The 22,593-nt window shown below is 37.8% G+C and overlaps 5 protein-coding genes across 6 annotated transcripts; 2 read left to right on the forward strand and 3 right to left on the reverse strand.

The window, feature by feature from the left end:
• Positions 1-1,210: 1,210 nt before the first annotated feature.
• On the forward strand, positions 1,211-3,766 carry LOC101208485 (cinnamoyl-CoA reductase 2). Of its 2 annotated transcripts, none has more exons than XM_011655987.2 (6): positions 1,211-1,466; positions 1,637-1,806; positions 2,277-2,462; positions 2,537-2,699; positions 3,025-3,211; positions 3,297-3,766. In XM_011655987.2, exons 1-6 carry the CDS (start codon positions 1,352-1,354, stop codon positions 3,430-3,432), a joined length of 957 nt encoding a protein of 318 aa, XP_011654289.1. In that variant the 5' UTR covers positions 1,211-1,351; the 3' UTR covers positions 3,433-3,766. The 2 variants fall into 2 exon arrangements, with proteins under 2 accessions (XP_011654289.1, XP_004145563.1); XM_004145515.3 differs by having other exon boundaries at positions 1,212-1,466; positions 3,022-3,211.
• A 155-nt stretch (positions 3,767-3,921) lies between these two features.
• LOC101219016 (SWI/SNF complex subunit SWI3B) lies at positions 3,922-9,052 on the forward strand. The gene is made up of 6 exons (XM_004145558.3): positions 3,922-4,804; positions 4,876-5,306; positions 5,930-6,346; positions 7,166-7,304; positions 8,622-8,713; positions 8,805-9,052. The coding sequence occupies exons 1-6, from the start codon at positions 4,399-4,401 to the stop codon at positions 8,985-8,987; spliced, it is 1,668 nt and encodes a 555-aa protein (XP_004145606.2). The 5' UTR covers positions 3,922-4,398; the 3' UTR covers positions 8,988-9,052.
• Positions 9,053-9,110: 58 nt separating this feature from the next.
• On the reverse strand, positions 9,111-14,385 carry LOC101208728 (pyrophosphate--fructose 6-phosphate 1-phosphotransferase subunit alpha). The gene is made up of 19 exons (XM_011655988.2): positions 14,062-14,385; positions 13,384-13,556; positions 13,040-13,152; positions 12,707-12,781; positions 12,503-12,616; positions 12,358-12,425; positions 12,066-12,149; positions 11,871-11,924; positions 11,643-11,723; positions 11,447-11,540; positions 11,297-11,370; positions 11,001-11,111; positions 10,860-10,904; positions 10,714-10,770; positions 10,433-10,537; positions 10,220-10,336; positions 9,979-10,082; positions 9,691-9,856; positions 9,111-9,607 (listed from the first exon to the last, which is right to left on the reverse strand). Exons 1-19 carry the CDS (start codon positions 14,149-14,151, stop codon positions 9,473-9,475), a joined length of 1,860 nt encoding a protein of 619 aa, XP_011654290.1. The 5' UTR covers positions 14,152-14,385; the 3' UTR covers positions 9,111-9,472.
• A 739-nt stretch (positions 14,386-15,124) lies between these two features.
• On the reverse strand, positions 15,125-18,876 carry LOC105435330 (bZIP transcription factor 60). The gene is made up of 3 exons (XM_011655989.2): positions 18,185-18,876; positions 17,501-17,724; positions 15,125-15,780 (listed from the first exon to the last, which is right to left on the reverse strand). Exons 1-3 carry the CDS (start codon positions 18,739-18,741, stop codon positions 15,506-15,508), a joined length of 1,056 nt encoding a protein of 351 aa, XP_011654291.1. The 5' UTR covers positions 18,742-18,876; the 3' UTR covers positions 15,125-15,505.
• Positions 18,877-20,091: 1,215 nt separating this feature from the next.
• On the reverse strand, positions 20,092-22,325 carry LOC101208972 (splicing factor U2af small subunit B). Its single transcript, XM_004145517.3, has one exon. It carries the CDS (start codon positions 22,093-22,095, stop codon positions 21,265-21,267), a length of 831 nt encoding a protein of 276 aa, XP_004145565.1. The 5' UTR covers positions 22,096-22,325; the 3' UTR covers positions 20,092-21,264.
• Between the last annotated feature and the right edge of the window lie 268 nt (positions 22,326-22,593).

A 22,593-nucleotide genomic window follows, 5' to 3' on the forward strand; every position in this document is an offset into this window, starting at 1 on the left:
GATTCGAGTCAACTCTTTCTCGATATTACGACTGTTGTTAAAATTTAAAACATTTGGACCTATCTAAATCATGTTAATGCTTTTTTTTTTTTAATTCCAAAGTTATCCTATTTTATTTTCCTTTCTGCATGTATCCCTTTTGTCATACCTATTTCATCCACCCAAAATACATTTTCCTTCGTTCTAGGCGTGAATGCGACTTGGACAGCCCCAACGTCTTTAACAAAACTTTAGAATGCTTGGACTTAGACTTGGTTTTGATTTATTGAAACTACACTTTACTTTAAGAGTGTCAAAACGTCTACTCTTAAAAATTTAAACTTAAAAGAGAACTTGCTTCCCGATTAAAAGTAAGCAAATATTTAAGAACTTAATAACTTTATTCATTCCTTATAAATATATAATTACAAGGCTATGCTTTAAGAACTCAAAGCTTCTAAACTTTAACTACATCGCCTTATCCAGCTCTTAACGTATAGCACAATGCAATGTTTCACTTTCTCTATGCGATCTTCTTGCTTCGCTTATCTGGAGACGGATAAACTTAAAACGTAAGTTTAATGCTTAGTGAGTGATAATATACATTCTCTCCTAACTCCCTCCTTAAACTCCTCTTCTTCTGTTTGCTTGGGTAAAGCTTCCACACTTATAAATTTCCTACCTCTTGAACTCTTAAGACCTATTTATACTAATTTTAAATTGGATTAGTCATCTTTAAATTCATCTTAGCTCCTACCTGGTTGCTTTACATGCGTAGGTATAAGAAGTCAGTGGCCCAATTATTTCAGCCAACTTACAAGCAACAAGTGTATAAGAAGTCAGCTTAATACTCAAATAGCATAAAGGTTTTGTTATGATAAAAGTTTTATGAAAAGATAAAAGATATACTAAACCAGTGAAGCAAAAATAAAGCAGCATGAGATGACATAGTTTGTGGTAATCATTAATGAATAAATAACATTACTTTGAAACACACAATATCGGATGGGATGATTATTGTATAACAACTGCATGGGATGGGAAGGCAATTGAGTTTTAAATGAAAAACAAAATAATACCATTTTTATAATTTTCTATATGTTTAGTTGCATCTAATAGCTAAATTTAGTTTTAAAGTACAGGCCGTTTCCAACATTGAGGCCCATTTCTAACTTGTTCGGCCCAAATCTATTGTGTTTTCCTTTTTAATTAATTAATCATATAAAAAGAAAAGAAAGTATGATAACCTCAAACTGTTTCTCAATTATTATTACAAAAGTTGTGGATGAAATGAGGAAGAGAGGAGACGTGTTCAAGAAATACACGTAATTGGTATTTGAGGATTAGCAGGTAGCAGCTGGCGACGGTGGCGATGGCGATGAAGGGGAAAGTTTGTGTTACAGGGGCTGGAGGGTTTATTGCTTCATGGGTGGTCAAGCTTCTGCTTTCCAGGGATTATATTGTCCACGGAACTGTCAGGGAACCCAGTAATTACTTTCTCATTCAAATCCTTATGCATGCTCTTCCTCCTCCTCCTCCTCCATCTCTTTCCAAATTCATTCTATCCAACTCCCCTACTTTCCATGATTTCATCTTCTTCCCACCACATTTCTTTGTTATTCTTTGAATGAGATTTCCTTAAATAATTTATGTGTAGGCGATGCTAAGTATGCTCACTTAACGAAATTTGATAAAGCCAACGAGAATTTGCAACTGTTTAAGGCTGATTTACTGGACTACCAGTCCCTGCGTACCGCGATTGCAGGATGTGATGGAGTTTTCCATGTTGCCTGTCCAGTTCCTTCCACAACTTCATCAAACCCCGAGGTATAATTGTCTCATCATCAACTCTTCTTTTTTTCTTCTTTTCCTTGTGGATGTATACATCGAGGAGACTAGGAGCAATCAATCCGTAGTGTTTCATGAAGGAAAAGTTCTTCAAACAAGTATATTTGGAACGGGAGGGGCAATTCACTTTACTAGAATCATAAAGGATAAGTTCTTTATAATATCTTTAGCAAGAGTCCATCACCAAGAAACTGGGAAATAGCAGTTTTCTCAACAGTCTAAACACCATTAGAAGGTGTAGAAACGCCCCTATTATTCCTTTAAATCCTGATGTTGCTACTTAGCTAATGGTTAGCTATGGTGTTGTATGAACTGGAATGACTTTTTTCCTTAAAAAAAAAAAAGAAGGCCTAGGTGATACTAACCATCCAGATTGATTTTGTCAACTCACTTCAGCTATGTTGTGTATAGAGTGCTCCACTCTTTGTCTCAGTTAATATTACTCTCAGACAGAAGTGATTGGACCTGCTGTAAAGGGCACACATAATGTGCTTGAAGCTTGTGTTGAAGCAAAAATTAAGCGAGTCGTTGTCGTATCCTCAGTTGCTGCTGTGTTTTCCAATCCCAGTTGGCCTCGAAGTCGAGTAATGGATGAAAGTTGTTGGTCTGATACGGAGCACTGCAGAGCTTCTAAGGTACTTAAACAGAAGTACGTTTATGATTTTATATGGCTATCTATATTCATCGTTATTCCTCAAAATTGTACCAGGACTGGTATTTTCTGGCAAAAACAAAAGCTGAAAGTGAAGCCTTGGAGTTTGGGAGAAGATGTGGGCTTGACGTTGTGACTATTTGTCCTACCCTCGTTATCGGGCCAGTTTTGCAGCCAACAGTCAATGCCAGCACCTTGGTTCTTCTCAGAATTCTAAAAGGTACTATTTGTGACACATGCGTGTGTGAGCTAAACATGCACATTTGATATCACCTCTACATTTCAGCAAGTCATCTTCAAGCAAAGAAAACTCTACAAATTGTGGGGTAAGGTGTGTGTGGGCAACCTAGATGTAAACTTAAAGGGATAAAGATTCATGGGCAGTGCCAGTTCGGGTGACATTATCACTAGTAGGAATTATCTACTATATTCAATATTGTATGAAAATACAAATTTGATTGTTGCAATGAAGAGTGAGAGAATTGTGACTGTGCAACAACCTAGTTTATTTTCTTTATAATATATGGAAGGTCTTTTTGCAGAAGGGTCCGAGTCAATGGAGAACCGGCAACGGATGTTAGTAGATGTACGTGATGTAGCAGAGGCACTAATTCTTTTATATGAGAAGAGGGAGGCAGAAGGAAGGTACATTTGTACAGCGCATTCAATTGAGACACGGGAGCTGGTGGATGCACTGAAGAGCAAGTATCCTGATTATAGCTATCCAAAGAAGTAAGCTTGTGAAAGTAGTATGGTCTGTTATGGGAGTTGAAAACTATATGTGGTTCCCATAACAAAAACTGATGTGGCACTGCAGGTTGAGTGAATGGAAAGCGGAGCCAATAAGTCTGAGCTCGGAGAAACTGCAAAGATTGGGTTGGAAGTATCGGCCATTGGAGGAGACGCTTGCAGATGCTGTCCAGAGTTTCAAAGACGCCGGCATGCTGGAGTGATGTCACTGGTCGCTCTCTTTTGCCCTCTCTCGCTCTTGGCTGCTCTTTTGTATTGTTTATTACCATCTCTGTCTCAGTTATCACTCTGTTGTTACTTGTTACTGAAGTGAAACACTCAACCGCAATTCAGAACTTTTTTTCTAAATCACCAAAGTACGAGCTATAGCTACGTATTCAATATTTTTAGTATTCACTATTCAGACTTTTGAAAAGAGTGAGAAGATGGGAAGACTTTCATGTTTACACACAAAACCTGCCCGAATGGGTAAGCTGTATGTCAAAGCTTTCGGATTTGGTTGTTAAATCTCAATAATGCTCATGATATTTAGGATGAGTTTATTTGTGTATTTTCATTCTCGCTCTCTTTCTTTTTCTGTACATAATGAAATTCAAACCTTGATAAAGAATCAAAGTCGAAGAGGCTACAAAAACTCACGTGTGCTCGTATCCGACATTATAGTTAAAAGAAAATTGCTCCAAAGTAAGTGACCCAAACATCTCTTTACTTTTATATATTGGGGTTGTTTGGAAACCATATACAAGTACTGGAATCCAATACCTCTATCTACACATTAAACGGTTTTGGATTCGACTTTTTATAACAGACTCATTATGTTACACAGTTTCAATACAACCCTTTTTTCCAACATTTTATGCTTCACACTTCCTATTTTCGTTTCACTCTCGTTCACCTACTCATTCCAACCCCTTAAGTTGCAAGTAATTTTCCACCCCCAAAGAATTATCAAAGAGAATACTTACCATCATATCATTGCAAATGTATATATAACTTTTAAGTCCAGGAGCCTCCCCTCCTAGTTTCATTATTCCTTTTATCTTCTTGTAATAGCCTATATATCTTGATTGAATGAAGTAGTTTTTAGATATTTAAAAAGGGAAAAAGGGAAAAAGGGAAAAAGTTATTTTGAAATTTAAGTGTAAAGTTGAGCAATTGGGGAAGATGCAATGGAAAGTCTTCGATTTGAAGGAAGCAAAGCCCAGCCCAGCCCATTTCCATTTATTTGGGCTCCTTCTCCCGTCTGCTTCTCCGATTTATCGCTTCTCTCCTCGCCTGACCTTACCGACGGTTTATTTTGTTATTCCGATCTATACTCACCGGAGCTTCCTCTCTCTATTTCCTTCCCCCTTGTTATGGCGGCTAATTCACCGGTCCAAGATCCTCCCACGGATGCATCTGCCAAACAATCTGCCCCTTCGCCCTCCCCCGCTCTTGTGACCCCTCCCCTTAAAATCGAAACTCCTCCCTCCGACTCCGGTCAGACCCCCTCCGCCGTCCCCGCTCCCACCCCTCGCCCCGAGGACCTCCCTCAATCCACCTCTCCGGATCCAATTCATCTTCCCAGCTATTCCAGTAAGTATTGCATTCACTGCAACCCCCGCAGCTACTTGTTTTTAGATGCTAACTCTTATTCTCTTGCCCAGGATGGTTCTCCTGGAACGGCATTCACGAGTGCGAGGTTCGCTTCCTTCCGGAGTTCTTTGATTCACGGTCGCCCTCTAAAAATCCTAGGGTTTACAAGTACCTTCGAAATTCTATTGTCAAGAATTTTAGGGAATGCCCTTCCAAGAAGATCACCTTTACTGATATCCGAAAGACACTCGTAGCCGATGTAGGATCCATTCGTAGGGTTTTCGATTTCCTCGAGGCGTGGGGTCTTATCAATTACTCGCCGTCCGCGCTGAGCAAACCCCTGAAGTGGGACGACCGGGACTCCAAGTCTAATGCGTCCGCTTCGAACACCGGCGAACCTGGAGGTGGTTCCGCGAATTCCTCGGCTCCTAAAGACGCTTCTAAGAGAGTATGCAGCGGTTGCAAGTCTATTTGTAGCATTGCTTGCTTTGCTTGCGATAAGGTTCGCATCTACTTGCATCTTATTGAAGTTTCCTCTATCCGTTCACTTGTTTCCACGAATTAGTTTGTATTTTGTTCCTTCCTCTGCTTATTCCTACTTCGTTGTATTCTCCATGCTAGACTTGCTAGTTTCTGACTCTGTATAGATTAAGGATTTTTCTTCAAGTGGCGATGATATTGAGTTTATATATATGCATACGTTCATAGTTGTAGCCTTCAATTTTTGGAAGGGAGTTTGGGGTAGTTTACTAGTGTCCCAAGGCAGCGGGACTGGTTTATTTGTTTAATTAGTTTTCAATATCAACCTTCAATTATTTGCATTCCCACGTTTGTATTATAGAAAGCCTTGTAGGTACAGATTGCAAATATCAACCTTCAATTATTTGCAATCTGTCAAAAGCTTCCAGACTAGTATTGTTATCTGTTCATTTTCTTAATCTTCCTGCTTAAATTTAATGATGACCTTTGCCAACATATTCTGGTTTTAGTGGATAGGTGTCTAATTGGTTTTGGTGACTTTATGAATTTGGAACTTGGGTAGGTTTGTCTTTTTTAAGTGGATATTAAATGAATTGATATGATTTAATGTATTAGAACTAATATAATGGTCATTATTTCGTATAGTTTGATTTGACACTTTGTGCAAGGTGCTATGTTCGTGGAAACTATCGAGTTGGTGTTAGTTCTTCAGATTTTAGACGTGTTGAGATCAACGATGACACACGAACAGATTGGACCGATAAGGAGACTTTGCATCTTCTAGAAGCTTTGACGCATTATGGTGATGACTGGAAAAAGGTTGCACAACATGTTGGTGGCAGAACTGAGAGGGAATGTGTTGCCCAATTTGTGAAGCTTCCTTTGGGGGAGCAGTTTCATGGTTATCCAGATTCTGAACATATTGACAACAATTGTACTGTGAAGGATGAAGCCAGTGCCAATCTTACGTTGGAAAGTACTGGCAAGATTGGGACATCTATTCCTAATAAAAGAATCCGTCTATCACCTTTGGCAGATGCAAGTAATCCCATAATGGCTCAGGTTAGTGTTGGTTTTTGTCCTTTCCTTTGAGCTTGCATTAGCTGCTTACTTGTTAATAATTCAACCAACACCTTGCATTATGGAAGTCCTATTCACATGCAAAAAGAAGCGTGTATTAGAGGTCTGACTAGCACGAGTAGTGGAAAAGGTGAAACAACTGTATCAATATTTGATGCCTTCTACTTGATTTCTTTTTATTTTATAGGGGTTTTTATCATTTTGTGGGTGGGATTGGGTTATTAATCAATGGGAGACTAATAGAGGCCCATGCATTTTAGCTTTCAATGAATAAATTTGACTCCTCTCAGAGAAGGGAAAAAGTTAAATCAAATTACGCAAGTTAATCGGATCATGAATTAACGTGGACAAGCCTATAATCCAAGTTAGCCCAACTACAGGTTTCCAGTTTCTTGAACTTTTAACAGCGTACTATTCTTCATTGCATATAGGGGCAATATGGGAGCCCGTAATGTGTAGTGTAATATAATTCAAAGTCCATGTTTAGAGAGCTTTTTTTGCTTGATTTTAATAATAGATTCATTTTGTTTCACGGTTTTCAACCTATTCCTCTTTTCCTCTTTTTTCACGCTTCATGATCCAATTTTGTTCCGCCCTCGATTCATCACTCTTCACTAATTCTGATTGCATTCCAACCTCCCAAACAGCCCAATATAGCTCTCTTGTAGACCGTAGTAATTTTCCAAGAATATCTATGGTATCTAAAACTGATAGTGGACCTACTGGTCGTTTAAAACTGTCTGGTTTTCATTCTCTATATGGATAGAAAGATCATTATATGATCGATATTTATGCTCCCAGGCTGCCTTTCTGTCGTCTTTGGTGGGTGTTGAGGTTGCAGAAGCAGCTGCCCAGGCAGCTGTGATTAAACTTTCCGAGATGGACTTTGGAGGAGATGGGGAAATTGCCATACCTGTCGCTAGGAATATAGGAGAGCAAGGTACTAGCTTTATTTCTGCTGAAAGATTTTTACTTTTATTGTTATTATTTTTATAATAATCATTCATAGGTTGTTGAAGTTGAATATGCATGTGTATATTTTGTTTGCATTTTGAAGCTTACCCGATCATCTCATGGAGAAAAAAAAAGTGTTCTTATTCTTGTTCTCTGATTCACTGCTTTTATTTTTGTTGATTATAAGTTATACTTATTGTGTCACAAGGGAAAAACTAAGGGTCAAGTTGATGTAAACTCTATAGGTGACTAACTTAAGGTCTACTTGATGATCATTTTGTTTTCAATGTTTCTTTCTTCATCGTGTCTACTAACTACATCTTTGTTTTGTAATTTGTATTATAATTTGAGTTCAACAAATGTGGGGATCAGGAATCGAATTGCAGATCTCAAGTGAATGATTTAGTGTTTTAACTGCTGATCTAATTCACGTTAGAAATATGTAATATGCTTGGTGAACATGATTTGAAATTTTGGTAAGATTTTAATAGTTTTCTTTCTTCCTTTTACTCATTACACCTAATATACCAAAACAGCCTCCAGAAAATTCAAACAAGAATTCACTCAGTTTAAGTTGGTTAGAAAGGGAAATAGTTGCAGAAAGATCTTCAAAGGGTACACCTGGAAGAGATTTAAGTTTAGCGAAACAAAACATCGATTCAATATTTTTTTTCTTGCTAACTAAAACCCTAAGTAAGCTTTAACAACTCAAGTCTATCTTTACTTCAAAAGTTCTATGGTCTCCTGAGTCTCCTCCCAACCGTGCTCCTTGATTAATATCTTTAACCATACGTGAAATATTTAGTTTTTTTTATTTTTGGTTTTTGAAAATTAAGTCGGTAAACGCTACTATAAATTTCTTTATTTGTTATCTACTTTTTACATGTTTTAAAAAATCAAGCCAAAATTTTTTGAAATGTTTTTGTTTTTAAAATTTGACTAAGAATTCAGTACAAATGGTTAAAAACAAAAAAACCAAATAGTTAACAATCGGGCCACATATGGGCCAAAACTTTGGAGAATCTCTCCCTCATTTGACTTGTACATCACTGTGTGTGGGTTTAAGAATAGTGGGAACATCTTATTTGCAATTTTTGAGTATTCCTTCCAAGGTTCAAGTCTGCTATACCTAAAAGTTCCCCTTCCGCAGGAAATGTTATTGTGTATGTTTCATATCTTTAGTAGGAATATTTTCAGGTTGGCTCCATAATATACTGGTTTTTGAGAGTTTGATCCTGGAATATATGTTAATCGTTAATGAGATAGTATGGAAATGTGATGACTCTTGGTGGTTCTGATCCAGGAAACGACGCTGCATCCCATGGAGGCAGCTGCTTGTCAAGGGGGTCTACGATGGATATGGAGAAAGCAATATCTCATATTGTAAACGTTCAGGTAAGGGTTTGGTATTCTGGGGTAGTCGTAGGTTGAGAAGTTTACGTTATTTATTTTCTAACAATTGTTACTTGTTATTCCCAATATATAGATGAAAGAGATTGTAGATAAGCTTAATGGTTTCGAGGAGGGAGAGTTGCAGATGGAGAAGGTATTTAAGCAATTGGACCAAATGAAAAGCATGCTTTTCGTTGATCAACTAAACCTCTTATTCAATAAAGAGTGTATTTCTACTACTGTGGAAGAGAAGAGCAATATGAATGTAAGAACATGATGATTTATTATTATTCTCCTCCCTAAACCCTAAGCAATTTGAAATTGAATCACCACTGTATATCATCAGAGCGAGCCACCCTCTCTCGATAATTCATTGCAATATATTTGGGGATCAAGAAGATTAATGAGATTGAAATTTATTATTCTTTAAAACACATGACCAACTAAATACGAGTAGAACTCCACTGCAAAGACGCAGGAGAGGAGAAAGCAAAAGAAAAAAGAGTTCTCATCCTTCCTTCCATATTACAAACCCAAACTCTGGTAAAAAGGAAAAAAAAAGTACTTTACAGATAGCCCAAAAACTGCAGGGGGTCGGTACTTATTCATAAAAAATGTTATGCCATAAATTGAAAACTCATCAGTCATCATCAGATCATATCTATAACCCAATTCCGCTTAGCCGAAGTAGACAAGGTTTTAGAAAATCACCAAACACCGTCATTGTCACTGGTGAAAAAACACAACATAAAATGAGTTCAATTATCCTTCTAGTGATGCTTTTCCGCTGAATGAACTCGAAGACATAACAGAAAGGACATCAGTCACTGACGCCATGACACTTAATGCTGCTTTCAGAACCTCCTGCGAACACCCTGGTTTCACGATGGTTCGGACCTGAAATGGCCACAAGAGGACACCAATATTTTAGCTATAGTGGTGGATAACTTTAAACAATATTTAAACAAAAACCAACGCACCTTATCAAGGTATTCCTGTAGTTTCTTGATGCGGCCCATGTAATCCTGGTCCTCAACGCAAAGGGAAACGGGCTTAGCATCAGCACCAGGACCATCGAACTGAAGAGGTCCAGGGTTTCTATAGAGATCGTCCATAAGAAACTGATTCGCGTTTTGTCTCAATAGCCTGTACAAATACCTTAAGAGTGAGTGAAGCTATCTACAATCATCAAACCATTAGTATAGAATTATGAAAGTCATTGGTAGTGTATGGACAGTTGAGAGGAGGATACGGATATGGACTCTTACTCGTATGCTTTCCCTTTCAAATCCACAGTTGCTGGGTGAATTGCTGGTTTGCCAATGGACGATGATCCAGGATTTTGAGCCCAACGCTTCACAGTCATCATGGCCTGTGTTTCATCATAATCAATTAGTCATGACTCACCAGACGTAAATGGCATAAATAAGAGATAAAAATCTGATGATAAGCACAATAATTCGAAGTTGGTCAAACTGAATAGAAGGCATGAAAGGAAGAAAACCCTACTGCAATCGGGGCAGCACCACAGCGCCATTTGTTCACTGGATTTTTCAGGTTAGTTAAAGTTGCCATGTAACCGTTCAAACCAGCAGCTAAGATATGGTAGCAAACATGGCCAAGAACCTGAATTAAATGCAACATTCAAATGTTTAATACCCATGTTCATATTAAAAGGGAAGAAACGCTTGTGAGATTCCAAGACTACTAATTATCACATACGAAGGCATAGTCGCAATCAAATTTTGAAGGTAAAGATCCCCGAGCCTGGTAACCAAAGAAGTGGCAAATTGCATTGAATTTCTTCCCCTTATAAGTCCCTTCTTTCTGTTAAAAATGCAATGAACAAAACAATCAAAGAATTTTAAGGAACCCAAGCACAGACCAAAAGGCAAGTCCTGTAAATATCTCCACAGGGATGCTGCCCATAGAATAAAGTTAAAAGAGTAAATACACAAGATTACACCAAAAGATAAACCAAATAAGACCAAACGTAACATTACCAGACGCTTGCTAATTTCAGCCTCCACAAGATGTGCCAGAAGTTTCTCCGTCTCAATCTAAAGAAAATTACAATCAGAGGACACATCACGCATCTATGTACACAGCGAGCATCTTTTATCTAAAACAAGTATCTTAAACACAATACCTGAGATAACTGAGCAGAATCGTCTGATTCGGGATGAAGTAGCAACTGGAACAATAAAGTTACACTAATAAGACCTCACAACTAAGAGTGGAAAAATTGGAGATCCCATTGGAAGATTAAATAAAGTAATAAAGATTTAACCTGCTTCCTGATGAAAGGTGGCAGAAATTCAAATAGCGCTGATGCCCAAGGAGAGAGTTGGGAAGAAATCTTATCAACCAGAACTCCTTGCCTGAGTAAACTGTGAATTTCCTGAAAAGTGCAATAAAATTCATTATTTCAAGCAAAAACAAATCGCATAGTTCTTATGACCTAATCTGAATGGAATATGTTCTGTAGATTGTACAATAGTGTCCTTGATTTCCAAGATTGTGTAGTTCTTAAGACAAAATCAATGTGCTGCTCTCAAAACCAAAAAAGAAAGGGAGAAAAAGAACCTTCAAAAGGGCATAGATTTCAGGAATACTTTCAATAAGCCCTTCAGGCAGTAAGATGACCCCATGGTACTTGTCTGATCATAATACACAAGATCAGATAACCGAAAACTATTACCAAATATGAGATTAGAAACAATAAATTTATAAGACCTTGTTGTGCTCTAGCCTGAACAGCATCACATATCTGTGTCGTCAAATCAAAAAGAGTAAGTTTTGATGCAGCTACCTCCTCACCAAGAATAACCTGCAAGTGAGCATAGTCATTGATGTTCAGATGATGTATGGATAAATCCTTCAAAGAACAACTCTGGTGAAAATAAAACAACGTCATGGAAGAAAATCTAACCAAATTCGGATGAGATTGAAGAGTGCACTCCAAAGCAACATGGGATGCTTTCCGGCCCATGAGTCGAATGAAATAGTAGTACTAGGAGAATCAAGGCAGATGTAAATATTCTTTGTAATGTTTACAACAGAAGCAAGCGTTTTCGCAAGGCAAACGAAAAGCAGAGAGCAAGATAAATAATATCAACCTACATCCATGTAGTTGTAGAATAATGACTTATTTTCTTACCTTCTCTGCAGACAGGGCATCAGTGCATACATTGCTGATTAGCTGAGAATTGACCTGGTGATGAAAAAACATGGACATTAGTCTCTTACACAAGCTCATGGGATGCTGAGTGAACAATATCCAAGATATAAAGCAAAAGTGACAACCCACAGATGTGAAAGAAATATGAGACATTTCTCAGTCAGTTAAATATACCTTGCATATGGTGTCAAAACCAACATTTGTTTCAACAAACTGGTTCTTGAGATCGCCATTCAAAGTAACGGGAACTCCTACAACCTGCATGGTTCAGTAAAAATTTGTCATTTCAATGAAGAAGGCAAAAACACACAGCGGACAAAATATGATAGAACTTAAAAGTTGCATCTAAACTAAAGTATTGAAATATATTTAATGATTTTATCAATTTCTATAATTATATAAATAAATAAAGCATAATAATAATAATTAGTAATGTGTATGCTATCTGCACTTGTGGAGATCACACCTTGGTGGGGCATTTAGCTTCCGCAAAGGTTTCAGCAAGTTGAGCAGCATCAGTATTTGACGTCACTCCTTCAGAAATACCAGATATTTTTGTTTAATATTCACGTGAATAAAACAGCAAGGCAGAGCCAGAGAACGAAATTTACCGCCAATTATGACAAGACCATCCAGTTTCAAATCTAAGCACGTTTTCAGTGCAGCATTAACCTGCTCCTTAGTTCGAATTTGATCCTTGGTTCGTCCCAATAAATCATAACCACCTAAGAAGCATGAATACCACTGATGTAAAGAATTTCTATACAGGATAGCATATCTAAATATCTGCATGGATTATTAAAGCCCCTGCATACCTTGATTTTTGTATGTTGTAAGAATGTCATCGGTGATCTCAAGAGTTTTCTGGGAAAATAAACCTTCAGAACCACCTGTTGAAAGAAATGACAGCTTATCTCAATTTAGCAGTCTTTAAATGATAATAACACATATCAGAACAAAACTCAGTTTAATATATCCTTTCATATTAAACATAGTCATAGATGTAGTATATGCAAACATTATCAAACACCGATATAAAGTTCTCAAAAACTCATCATCGTGTCATACTGCGCGACTATACATGTCATCAAAGTGCATGATTAAGAAAACATTAAATAAACATATCGATATCCGGAGGAATAACTTACCCAGAAATCCAAACAATATACTGTTTGGGTTGTGGACTTTGAGAGCATCATGAAGCCCCCAAATGACGTTATGACCTCCAGGGGATTGCCTTCCACAAAAAACTACTCCCACCCTGTTGGCAGCAAACCAATGAGAGAAGTTTTTCATACAATATTCTATTTTGTAGCCTCAAAGCACAATTGAAACGCAAACGGCCGTACATTCACCACGTTTATGTCTATAGAAGCGCACGTAAAAGAATAGATGTAAAAACAAACGAGGGATAATTCATATAGTTGAACCAAATAACATATGAAGTTCTAGCGATGGAGTGCAACGAAAATGAATCAATAAATGCACACACCGGATGGCTGGATGTTCAGTAATAATTTGAGCATCAGGGACTTTAGCAGTCGCCCTGAGAAAGTGAGCCAATCGCTGACCGTAAGTGTGGGGAAAGGCCCGACTAACGGTAGGGGCATCAGCAGGATCCACAGCTGTAGTGCCATCCCCGAATTCAACCCTGACCGCTGTTCCCTGTAGAACGAGATGTAAAGAAGATAAATAAGCCACTGATCCAAATTCAACACTGAAAGCAAAATAGTTTGTCTTCAATTTCAATATCTAATATTGTCCCCTGTACTCCTGTAGTACCACAACCGTAAGCTAAAAAATCATGCAGTGGAGAAGGAGAATGAATGACGGCGGATTGGTTCGTGTATAAGTTGAATGAAAGCAATGACTAATAAAAGCGGCGGTTGAATAGGAGATCCGGTAACAGGAAATAATAGGTACGAAGAAGCAAAAATGAAAATGCAGGTATGATAGGAATCATTTGGCAACATGAGAGTAAGAGAATTGAGATGAAATAAAAAAGTAAAAAGATGAAAAATAGACATGGAATGAGGGAGATCTGAGAAGTAGGTGGAGGGAGAGAGAAGAGGGATGAGGAAAAGATGGGATCTGAAGAATGGATGTGGGTGACGGCAGTAGTAGATTGCATGAAAACAAATAACAACAAAAAAGGAAGAAGAGAGATAACCTGAAGACAAGGAGGAAGGTCAGGTTGGTAGAGAGATCGGATTTTCTGAAGATCGGAGAGTTGACGAGGAATGCCGTAATCAGAATCCATGGGAGATGAAGGATGAAGAAGAAAGAGAGAAGATGTAGAGTTAGTGAGGGTTTTGATTGTTTGAGGGTTTTGGGTTAATACGTTTCCGTCAAACTTCGAAATGAGGCAATTTATAGGCTTCACACTCACGCTAACCCTTCGCCTGTATTGGCGTTTGTTTGGTGTTTGGCGATGATACCAATTACCAACTAACCTCAACCCACACTTTTACTTTCAGCCTTTAGGCTTCTTGTTTGGTTCATAAATTTCTATTTCTTTCTCCCGCTGTGCTGTCTACACAAACTAAAAAACGTCCATTCTTTCCCCTTTTATTACCATATTGCCATATCTACCCAACAAAAACAATTATTAATATTGTTTTTATTATTATTATCAAAAGTTCAAAACCACTACAAAACAAATGGCGAAACGGATCAAATTCATTTCCACATCAACCCCCCCACTGTCTCATCAAAACCAGTTCCCCATCATCTTAACAATGGGCAACTCTGCATCCTTCTCCTAAAATCTTACTTACACTTTTCCCTAAATTATTATTTTTCCCTTCCCAAAATATATATGCACATGTATACTTTTTTTTTTTTTTTCAAAACGTCCAACATTATTCATGCCCTTCTTCCATAAACGTTTCATTGTTTACCTTACCTTTGAAAATGTTGAACCAAAAGGTAAAAACAACATGATAGTGATTGTGGTACCTGTTTGAATGAAACCTAGAAAACCATGTAAATATGTCCCCTCGAGATATCTTAATAAATAAGTTAAACTCACTTTTCTTTATGGATGGATACACATGTTCAATCAATCCATCTTTTTACAAAAATTACGACCCCTACACTCCTTGGATCACCTTTCCAACAAAGAAATTATATATAGTAAAAGACCATCCACCCTCCCACCTGTAAAACAATGGGCAAATGAACGGTGCTTTGTTCCGAATTGCACTTTCTATTCAATTGCAAACGAGAAAAAGTTCACTTTTTCAATCAATTTAAAATAGATGTTGAATTAAATATTAATAAAGACGGAAAGAAACCGTAATTTTAGACGACTCTCAACTTATGGGAACAATTCTAAATAAACAAGCATAAGTTAAAATGGATGACTGCGGCTGCAACCCTTTCAAGCTGACAACCATATATGGTTTTCGATGATAACATAAACTCAGCAGCAAAATATACGGCATCCGATCCATTCTCCCCATTTGTTTGTCTTTATGATGGCATATCTATTTCCATTAAATATAGAACACAAGTCAAAGTTAAGATAATGTTTCCTTTCGTTTGTTCATCCCATTCAGTGTCCATCCAGCTTAACCATCGAAGCAACACTACACTTCTAAATCCTACGACATTTAAATTGAAATAAGAGCCGAACTAGCCCCAAGTATCGCATCCAACATACTTGGTTTCATCCTTGTTCTCGCCGCTTTGCACCTCCTAGATTGTAATGATGAGTATGAGTATATGGAATTGTTATTTTCTCTCTCGTTGAGAGGCGCGCTTCCTGGACCTTCTTTTTCCATTCTCACTTTTGGAACAGGTTCCAGAGTTGATTGTGGAAGTGGAGGGAGGGTGAACAGGCAAACGGTGCCCATTAACCACAGCAGGGAACCCAACAGCAGGGATTCTGCACGAGAGCAACGAATATTAATTACATCATTCATTTGACTTCGTATATCAGGCTACACGATTGTTCAATCAACCAACAGATCCAGTTATCATCATCTAAAAACTGATGGCCAGATTACTGAAAATAATAGGTGGCCGTTCCTCTGAAAAATTGAACACGGAAGAAGGATAGAGAACAAACACGAGTAGAATTTTAAGAGAAACTAAATCTATTTCACAAACTTATAGTGAAATGGAAAAAATGCAATGCCACATTAACTTAAAAAAAAAACAGATTATTCTACTATGAGAGTGTAGACTCCAAAGTAGAAGGAAAGTGTCAGATTCATGTTATAGGCACACATCTATAAGGTAGTGTATTTGTGAATGGAGCATAGAGCACTACGATCTGTTTTTCAGGGTTATAAGCTCAAGTCCACATTATTTCCTGTTTATGACATTAAACTTGATTTGGCAGTTGGATCAATCAGACAATATTGGCAAATAATGTGAACTGCAAAGATATGTGGAACTATCAAATTCTACTCTATCCGACACAAGGAACTTCAATAGAAAGTAACAGAGAGAAAAATGAGTTTTACCATGAAGCAAAACTATATAACACACTTCAAAACATAAATTGCTTCATGCAAACATTTGACAAAGTAGTTATTGTATAGAAGCACAAAAACTGAAAGGATCTTCTGATTTAAATACTAAAAATTCCAGATCTTAAAGTTACTAGTTCATTTTAGGGGCACTTGCAAAAATGACAAAACAAGTTACAATAATTAAGTCTATAGTACAAATACTTTATTATTTGCAAAAATGGCAATAAATAAAGCCCAATAAAGCCCAACCCACACATATAAAAGTCTGGATTTGATTATTTTTGCTATATTTGCAAAATCACAAACCTTGAGGACATTTTTGCAAAATACCTAAACTAATTTGCCACTCAATACAATTTCCCTTCATTTTAATTATGAATTTTATTATATAACACTAGGCAGTAGACATGTGTTAGATAGCAAAAGAGACTAAGACAGGTAGCTTAATTGTCCAGAGGACCGAGGCAGAGTCACAGGCGCCTTCTTAGGTCCATAATATCTCACTAGCCAAGTTTACTCAGAATTGACACCCCAAACGTTTTCCTTCACAATTTTCACTTTTTGCAGTGGTTTGTAGCCACCCTCCAAAACAAGATGTATAGAATTAGTAAAAAATTTAGTTTCACTCTCCTACCTCCAGCAACAGAAGGAAAGCACCACCAGCTATATCGGCCTCTAAATAAAATGAGAAATGTAGTCGGATAAAAAGACAGCAAATGCCCTATACTTGAATATATTCTTCAATGCATAGGCAGTCCTTTAAAAGAGGCTAATGTCTATATGTGTGTTAATTAAAACCATACTTACACAGAAAATAAAAGGAGTATCGCGTAGATCTCTTTTGACAGCCATTTGGATTTTCATTGTCTACCTTTTAGGAGAGTTTTGCCCAATTTTTTAAATTATAAAATCATTTTTAAAGACAAATGGTGTCTTAGATGTTCTTCATCCACTTATTCTAAAGGCGGCAAAGGTCCATGACAAAACGGATGCGGAAAATGTTTGTAACTTTACCTTTTAAACTTTTCAATGATTTCTCCTATGTTGACATCCAAACAACCAGCAGCACACACAAATTCATTTGGCTATATATGAAATAGTAAGGCGCAAAGGAAAAGATAACCGTACCCAACAAGAGCACAGCAGACTCCTGCTTGGTCATTGAAACACCAGAAGCACCTCCCATCTGTAGACTAAAGCGTAAGGCTTGATTCTCAGCACAGTAACACTGAAGCAAACGCCCCAATCTCCGGCATTCACCTTCAAGAAATTTACTCTTCATCTCTAGATCCTTTACGTACATCTTTTTCCTCTCCCTAGATCTTACTGCGGCATCCCTATTTCTCAGCTGCCTGTAAAATTCAAATTCATATATTGTAGTTACCCTTTGAACCACATTCATATATTATGACAGCTGATATCCAAATGTAAAATGATCGCTGGATGTTTAATTATTTACTATCCTCCTTCGTTGTTCATATCACAGAGTCAACTTCACCCCCATACGATCGAGGCATTTACTACCCGCATTATCGGTGTTTCAAACATACATGATAACTTCGAATTAAGCATCCTAAATGTCCACAAACTTCAATTAATATTTGGGTGAAATGGTGACTTATTGGAAGTAATTGTTAATCTCAAAAGAGAAAATTAAATACATACAGTACCACTACAAATAGAAGACTCGAAAAAAAGGTTTTCATGGCAGAAACTATAATTGTTTAAAGAAACTGTAAATTAACACGGGGAAACCACATAATTGATTACAAGTAGTAGAATGCCATCTCGTAAAAGATTCAGTAACAATACCTTCTTCGCTTCTTGGAGACAGCATCATCATCTTCACCTACACTCTCATCGATGCTCGCTGCGTCGACCTTCTCCTTCTGGGAATTGTTGGAGTCATCACCGCAATTGGAAGCATTGGAAAGAACATCGACAACAGCATCAACCCCAGAGGACCTCCCATGTGCATCTGCAAGTACATCAGCCACAAAACTACCACAGCAATCGTCTGTTGGTGCGGCGGGAGAAACCTTATGTACATCCTCTTTCTGGGAATTGGTTAAATCGTTACCACAGTCGGAGGCATTGGAATCGAAGTCGATTACGGAGGGTTGTTCATGAGAGTCTACGAGAAGGTCAGCCAAAAAACTATCACAGAAATCATGAGAAGGAGTAGGAAGGGAAGGGGCGTTGTCTTCATCGTCATTCAATAAGGCGTTTTCTATATGGTTGATCCAGGAAGAAATAGAGTCGGGGGATGCCGAGTCCTGGACAACAGGGAATTCCACCTCCGGGAATTCATCAAAGAAGTTGCAATCAATCTGCCCGATTAAGTCAGAGAAGTGGAGATCCTCATCCATTAAAGGGAAAAAAGGAAAGGTGAGAGTATATACAGAGGGAGGGAGAGGGAATTGTATGTATTTGAGAAGTTGGAAGAGAAGAAAGAAGGGGAGGTCAGGGTTGGGGGTAAAAGGTTAATTGTCAAATGGGATTTGAGAGAGAAACTTCTGCGAAGGCGGAGAAGAAAACGCGTGTTTTATTAGAACTTAGGGAGCAAGTAATTGAAGGTTGAAAGAAATAGGGTACAGAGAGTGTAGATTCGTTACAGTGGTCCTTTTCATCTGACGCCTGATCATGTGACGTGTGTGGCTTAGAATTGGAGCATGACACGTAGGATTCTTAACTTTGCGTACTCCATCATTCACCCAATAAAATGATGCTTACTGGCACCCTATTGTCCACCTGTCTTAACTTTCTTTACACCTAGGCTGAAGGACCCTCACCCTCAGCCAAAGATTCTTTTTGTTCCATTCCGATCAAGTAATTTAATTTCAATTAAATGCGTGTACAGTTTTTTTAAAAACTTGCCAATTTGAACAAGACCAATTTTGCACTTCTCAATTATGCTACTCAAAAAGTAAAGTTAAAAGGAAAATATCATTAACGATGATTTTGGAAGTTGAGACGAGTACAAATTATAATGATTTTACATTAACTAATATTCTATTAGCAGTTAAGTTTAAAGACTTCTCCCGAAAGAAAAAAAGTGAATCGGCTTAAAATACATTATTAAAAGAGTGGGTAAATTTACTCATTTTTCTATGTTTAAAAAAATCACTTTTAACAATGGATTAATAATGTATAATAATGATGTGAAAATATTAAATTTAAATGTTTTCTTCAATAATAAAAGTGAAATACATTTTTTTTCTCAAGAAGAAATAAAATAAAAATAAGAGTGAAAGATACATAATTAATTATCACGGAATTGAACATTAATTCCTAAAAAAAAGTAATAACAAAAGTCCATACATTTAGACCTTGCAAACCTGATCTGACGACAAACCAAAACACCTTAGGTGTTGAAACTTCAAAATACAAACATGAGACGTAAAAACAATACTAAGCTAGTAAATAAATCATACAGACTTTAGTATAAAAAGGAAGTGGACGAGTAAAGTTAAAGAATAAAAATTGAGAATTTAGGAGGTCTATTAAACGGAGACTAACAAAATGTGTCTATTTAACTCCTCCTGAAGCTTCCTCGTCAAAAATTTGAACTCTTCAGTTCAGTTCAGACTTCAACAAAACCCTGTCCACTGAAAATCTATTGGCATGCCAATAATAAAATACATTTTGGACAGGAACATTCTTAGTTAATCTGCAGCCAAGCCAAGACAACCACCCAGCACAAGAAAGAAATTCAGATCTAAGCAGCAAATAATTAATAAACAACCTGTATTAGGCATACTCAAGTCAATACTAAAATCAATAGAAGCTCCTTGGCAAAAAGATCAAATTAAAATAGAAACAAATTGACAATGCCGCCTCTTGTTGCACGCAGGGAACTGGGTAGATCCACATTCAACAAGTCCTTGTTAGTTAAGCCCTCCAGACTCCCCAACGGTACTTGTGAAGGATTGTTTCGTGTTTCCATGGCCATGGCAATCTTCCTCTCCCTCATTCACAAAGCCATCACTGTTCTGTTTCCTCCATTTCTTTTTTAGTACAACAATCTTCCTCTTCCTCATTCACAAAGCCATCACTGTTCTGTTTCCTCCATTTCTTTTTTAGTACAACAAACGGATGAGTAGTTATGCTCACCTTAATTTGTTATTTAGTACTTTGAAAACCCAAGGCCATAATTTGTTCAATTCCACTATACTCCAATCAATTTATCATGTACAACCTTACTAACTTGAACTTCATGGGTGGGCTATTACAACCCACCCATGTTTAGTGATCCAATTACAGTAATAGGTATTTTTAACTATTATAATCTACAATTAAATATAACATTACTATTTCAAACCCCCTCTTTGCTTCAGTGTATGATCTTGCAACTCAAACATGAATAATAATGACTATCCTAAGATAGTTTGCACACCAAACAAAAACTATTAAAACTCTTTCACTATAGTAACTAACACAATGCCTCAAGTCAGCGTAGTTGTACAAATAGAATAGTTAGATATAGAAGTAACAAGGCCATACGCAGATAGATGCCTTATTCAACAATCATCAATTTGCATAGCACACTCAATGAGTTTCCCATCTTGTTGTTGCCTGGGTCAGAAACTCAAGCAGGAGAGTGGATAGGAAATGATGGGTTTTAAATGGGTAAGATGAGGCACAAGTTAAAGCATATGGATGATGAAGTGCAGATAGAAATAGTTAAGAGATCATATCCGACAATATCAACTAGAAAGTTAACCAAAAAGGCTACTCTACTTGATATCACACCCACGGCTTTGTCTAGAAAAGATTTCTACTTCCTATTCAGGCAGAATTATGTGGTGTAAGTAAGGGTAAGGTACATAATTAAATGACAGAGAGAGCGCAGAACAATTACCAAAATAGAAAGAAAAAAAAATACGAAGACGTCACTGCTTCTCCTCCCTTTCTCGGTTCCACTGTTCAATACGGGCACGTCGCTCTTCGCTACCTTCTCTCACAATGACAGGGCTTCGGCTTCGGCTTCGTCTGGGGCTACCTTGTCTTCTCCTTCCCCCATCCCTATCATGACGCTCCTTGCTCCGTCCGTTTCCGCGATAGTCACGGTCTCTGTAATCCCTTTCACGCCTATCGTGCTCTTTCCGGTTCCGCGGACTCAAACTTCTACTCCTGCTCCGGCTCGCCCTATATCCCCGGTACCTACCGAACAGCTTCCTTCTCAAATCCTTCCCAATCATCTTTACGTGCATAAAATTGCAATATCCCCCTCGGTTGCAATTATTCTCCTCGTACTGGCGGCACGTGGCTTCGCGGAAATCAGTTACGGGAGAAAAATCTGCGATAATGGGTCGACCTGAGTAAAACCGCCCTTGCAAGGCTTGGAGTGCGGCGGCAGCCTGGTCCTCCTCCCTAAACTGAACGTAGACATTTCCAATCATGTGGTCGGCGAGATTATCACAGACATTAAGGCTCTCGATCTCACCGAACTTGCCAAGTTCCTCGTAAATGTCTTCGTAGAAATCTTCGAAGTGTTCCTGAATCTTTCGGGGATCTATGGGCTGGCCCTGAGCATCAACGCCCGGGGTGATCATGTCGGGGCGCTGGTACATGTTGGATAGGAGAAGAGTAGGGGAAATAGTAGGGCGGTTGTGGAGGCGAGAGCAGCGATCTCCATGGCGGCAGGCGCCGATCTTGAAATAGAAAGGGCAGTTGACACGGTCCTTCTCGGTGCCAAATATTGAGGCCAAGTGTTCAGCCATTTGAGATCAGATGAGAGAGATTTCAGCAACAATAGTCGACCTGATTGAAATGAATTGGATGAAGAAGAAGTGGAATTGAAATTAAAAATGAAAAGGGAAAACGGAAGCGAAAGCTCAATTGGAGCTTCCAGGAGAAAAGAAACCCTAAATTGGAGAAATGGATCCCAGATGCGTAATTCGTAAATCAAGGACTCCGGAAAGGTATTGCTTATGTTCTCGCATAGCAGACATGTTATTTTCTTTATTTTATTTTATTTATTACATTGCTATTATTTTCCAAAGTTAAAGACGTGTCTTTTCTTCCTTTTTTTTTTTTTCTAACTAAACTTTTATTTATAAAATCAAAACGCCACATAGGCCATCAAAAGGACACTCATTTACATCAAGTTTTTGTAACAAAAAACGTTCTCCATTCACAACTGTCTTGCTTTATCTATCTTATAGATTTTGTTGTATTTGTAATTGTCTCCAATTCATTTACCATAATCATAGGTAAGA

This window comes from Cucumis sativus, chromosome 4, assembly GCF_000004075.3.
Source record: "Cucumis sativus cultivar 9930 chromosome 4, Cucumber_9930_V3, whole genome shotgun sequence".
NCBI classification, from domain to species: domain Eukaryota; kingdom Viridiplantae; phylum Streptophyta; class Magnoliopsida; order Cucurbitales; family Cucurbitaceae; genus Cucumis; species Cucumis sativus.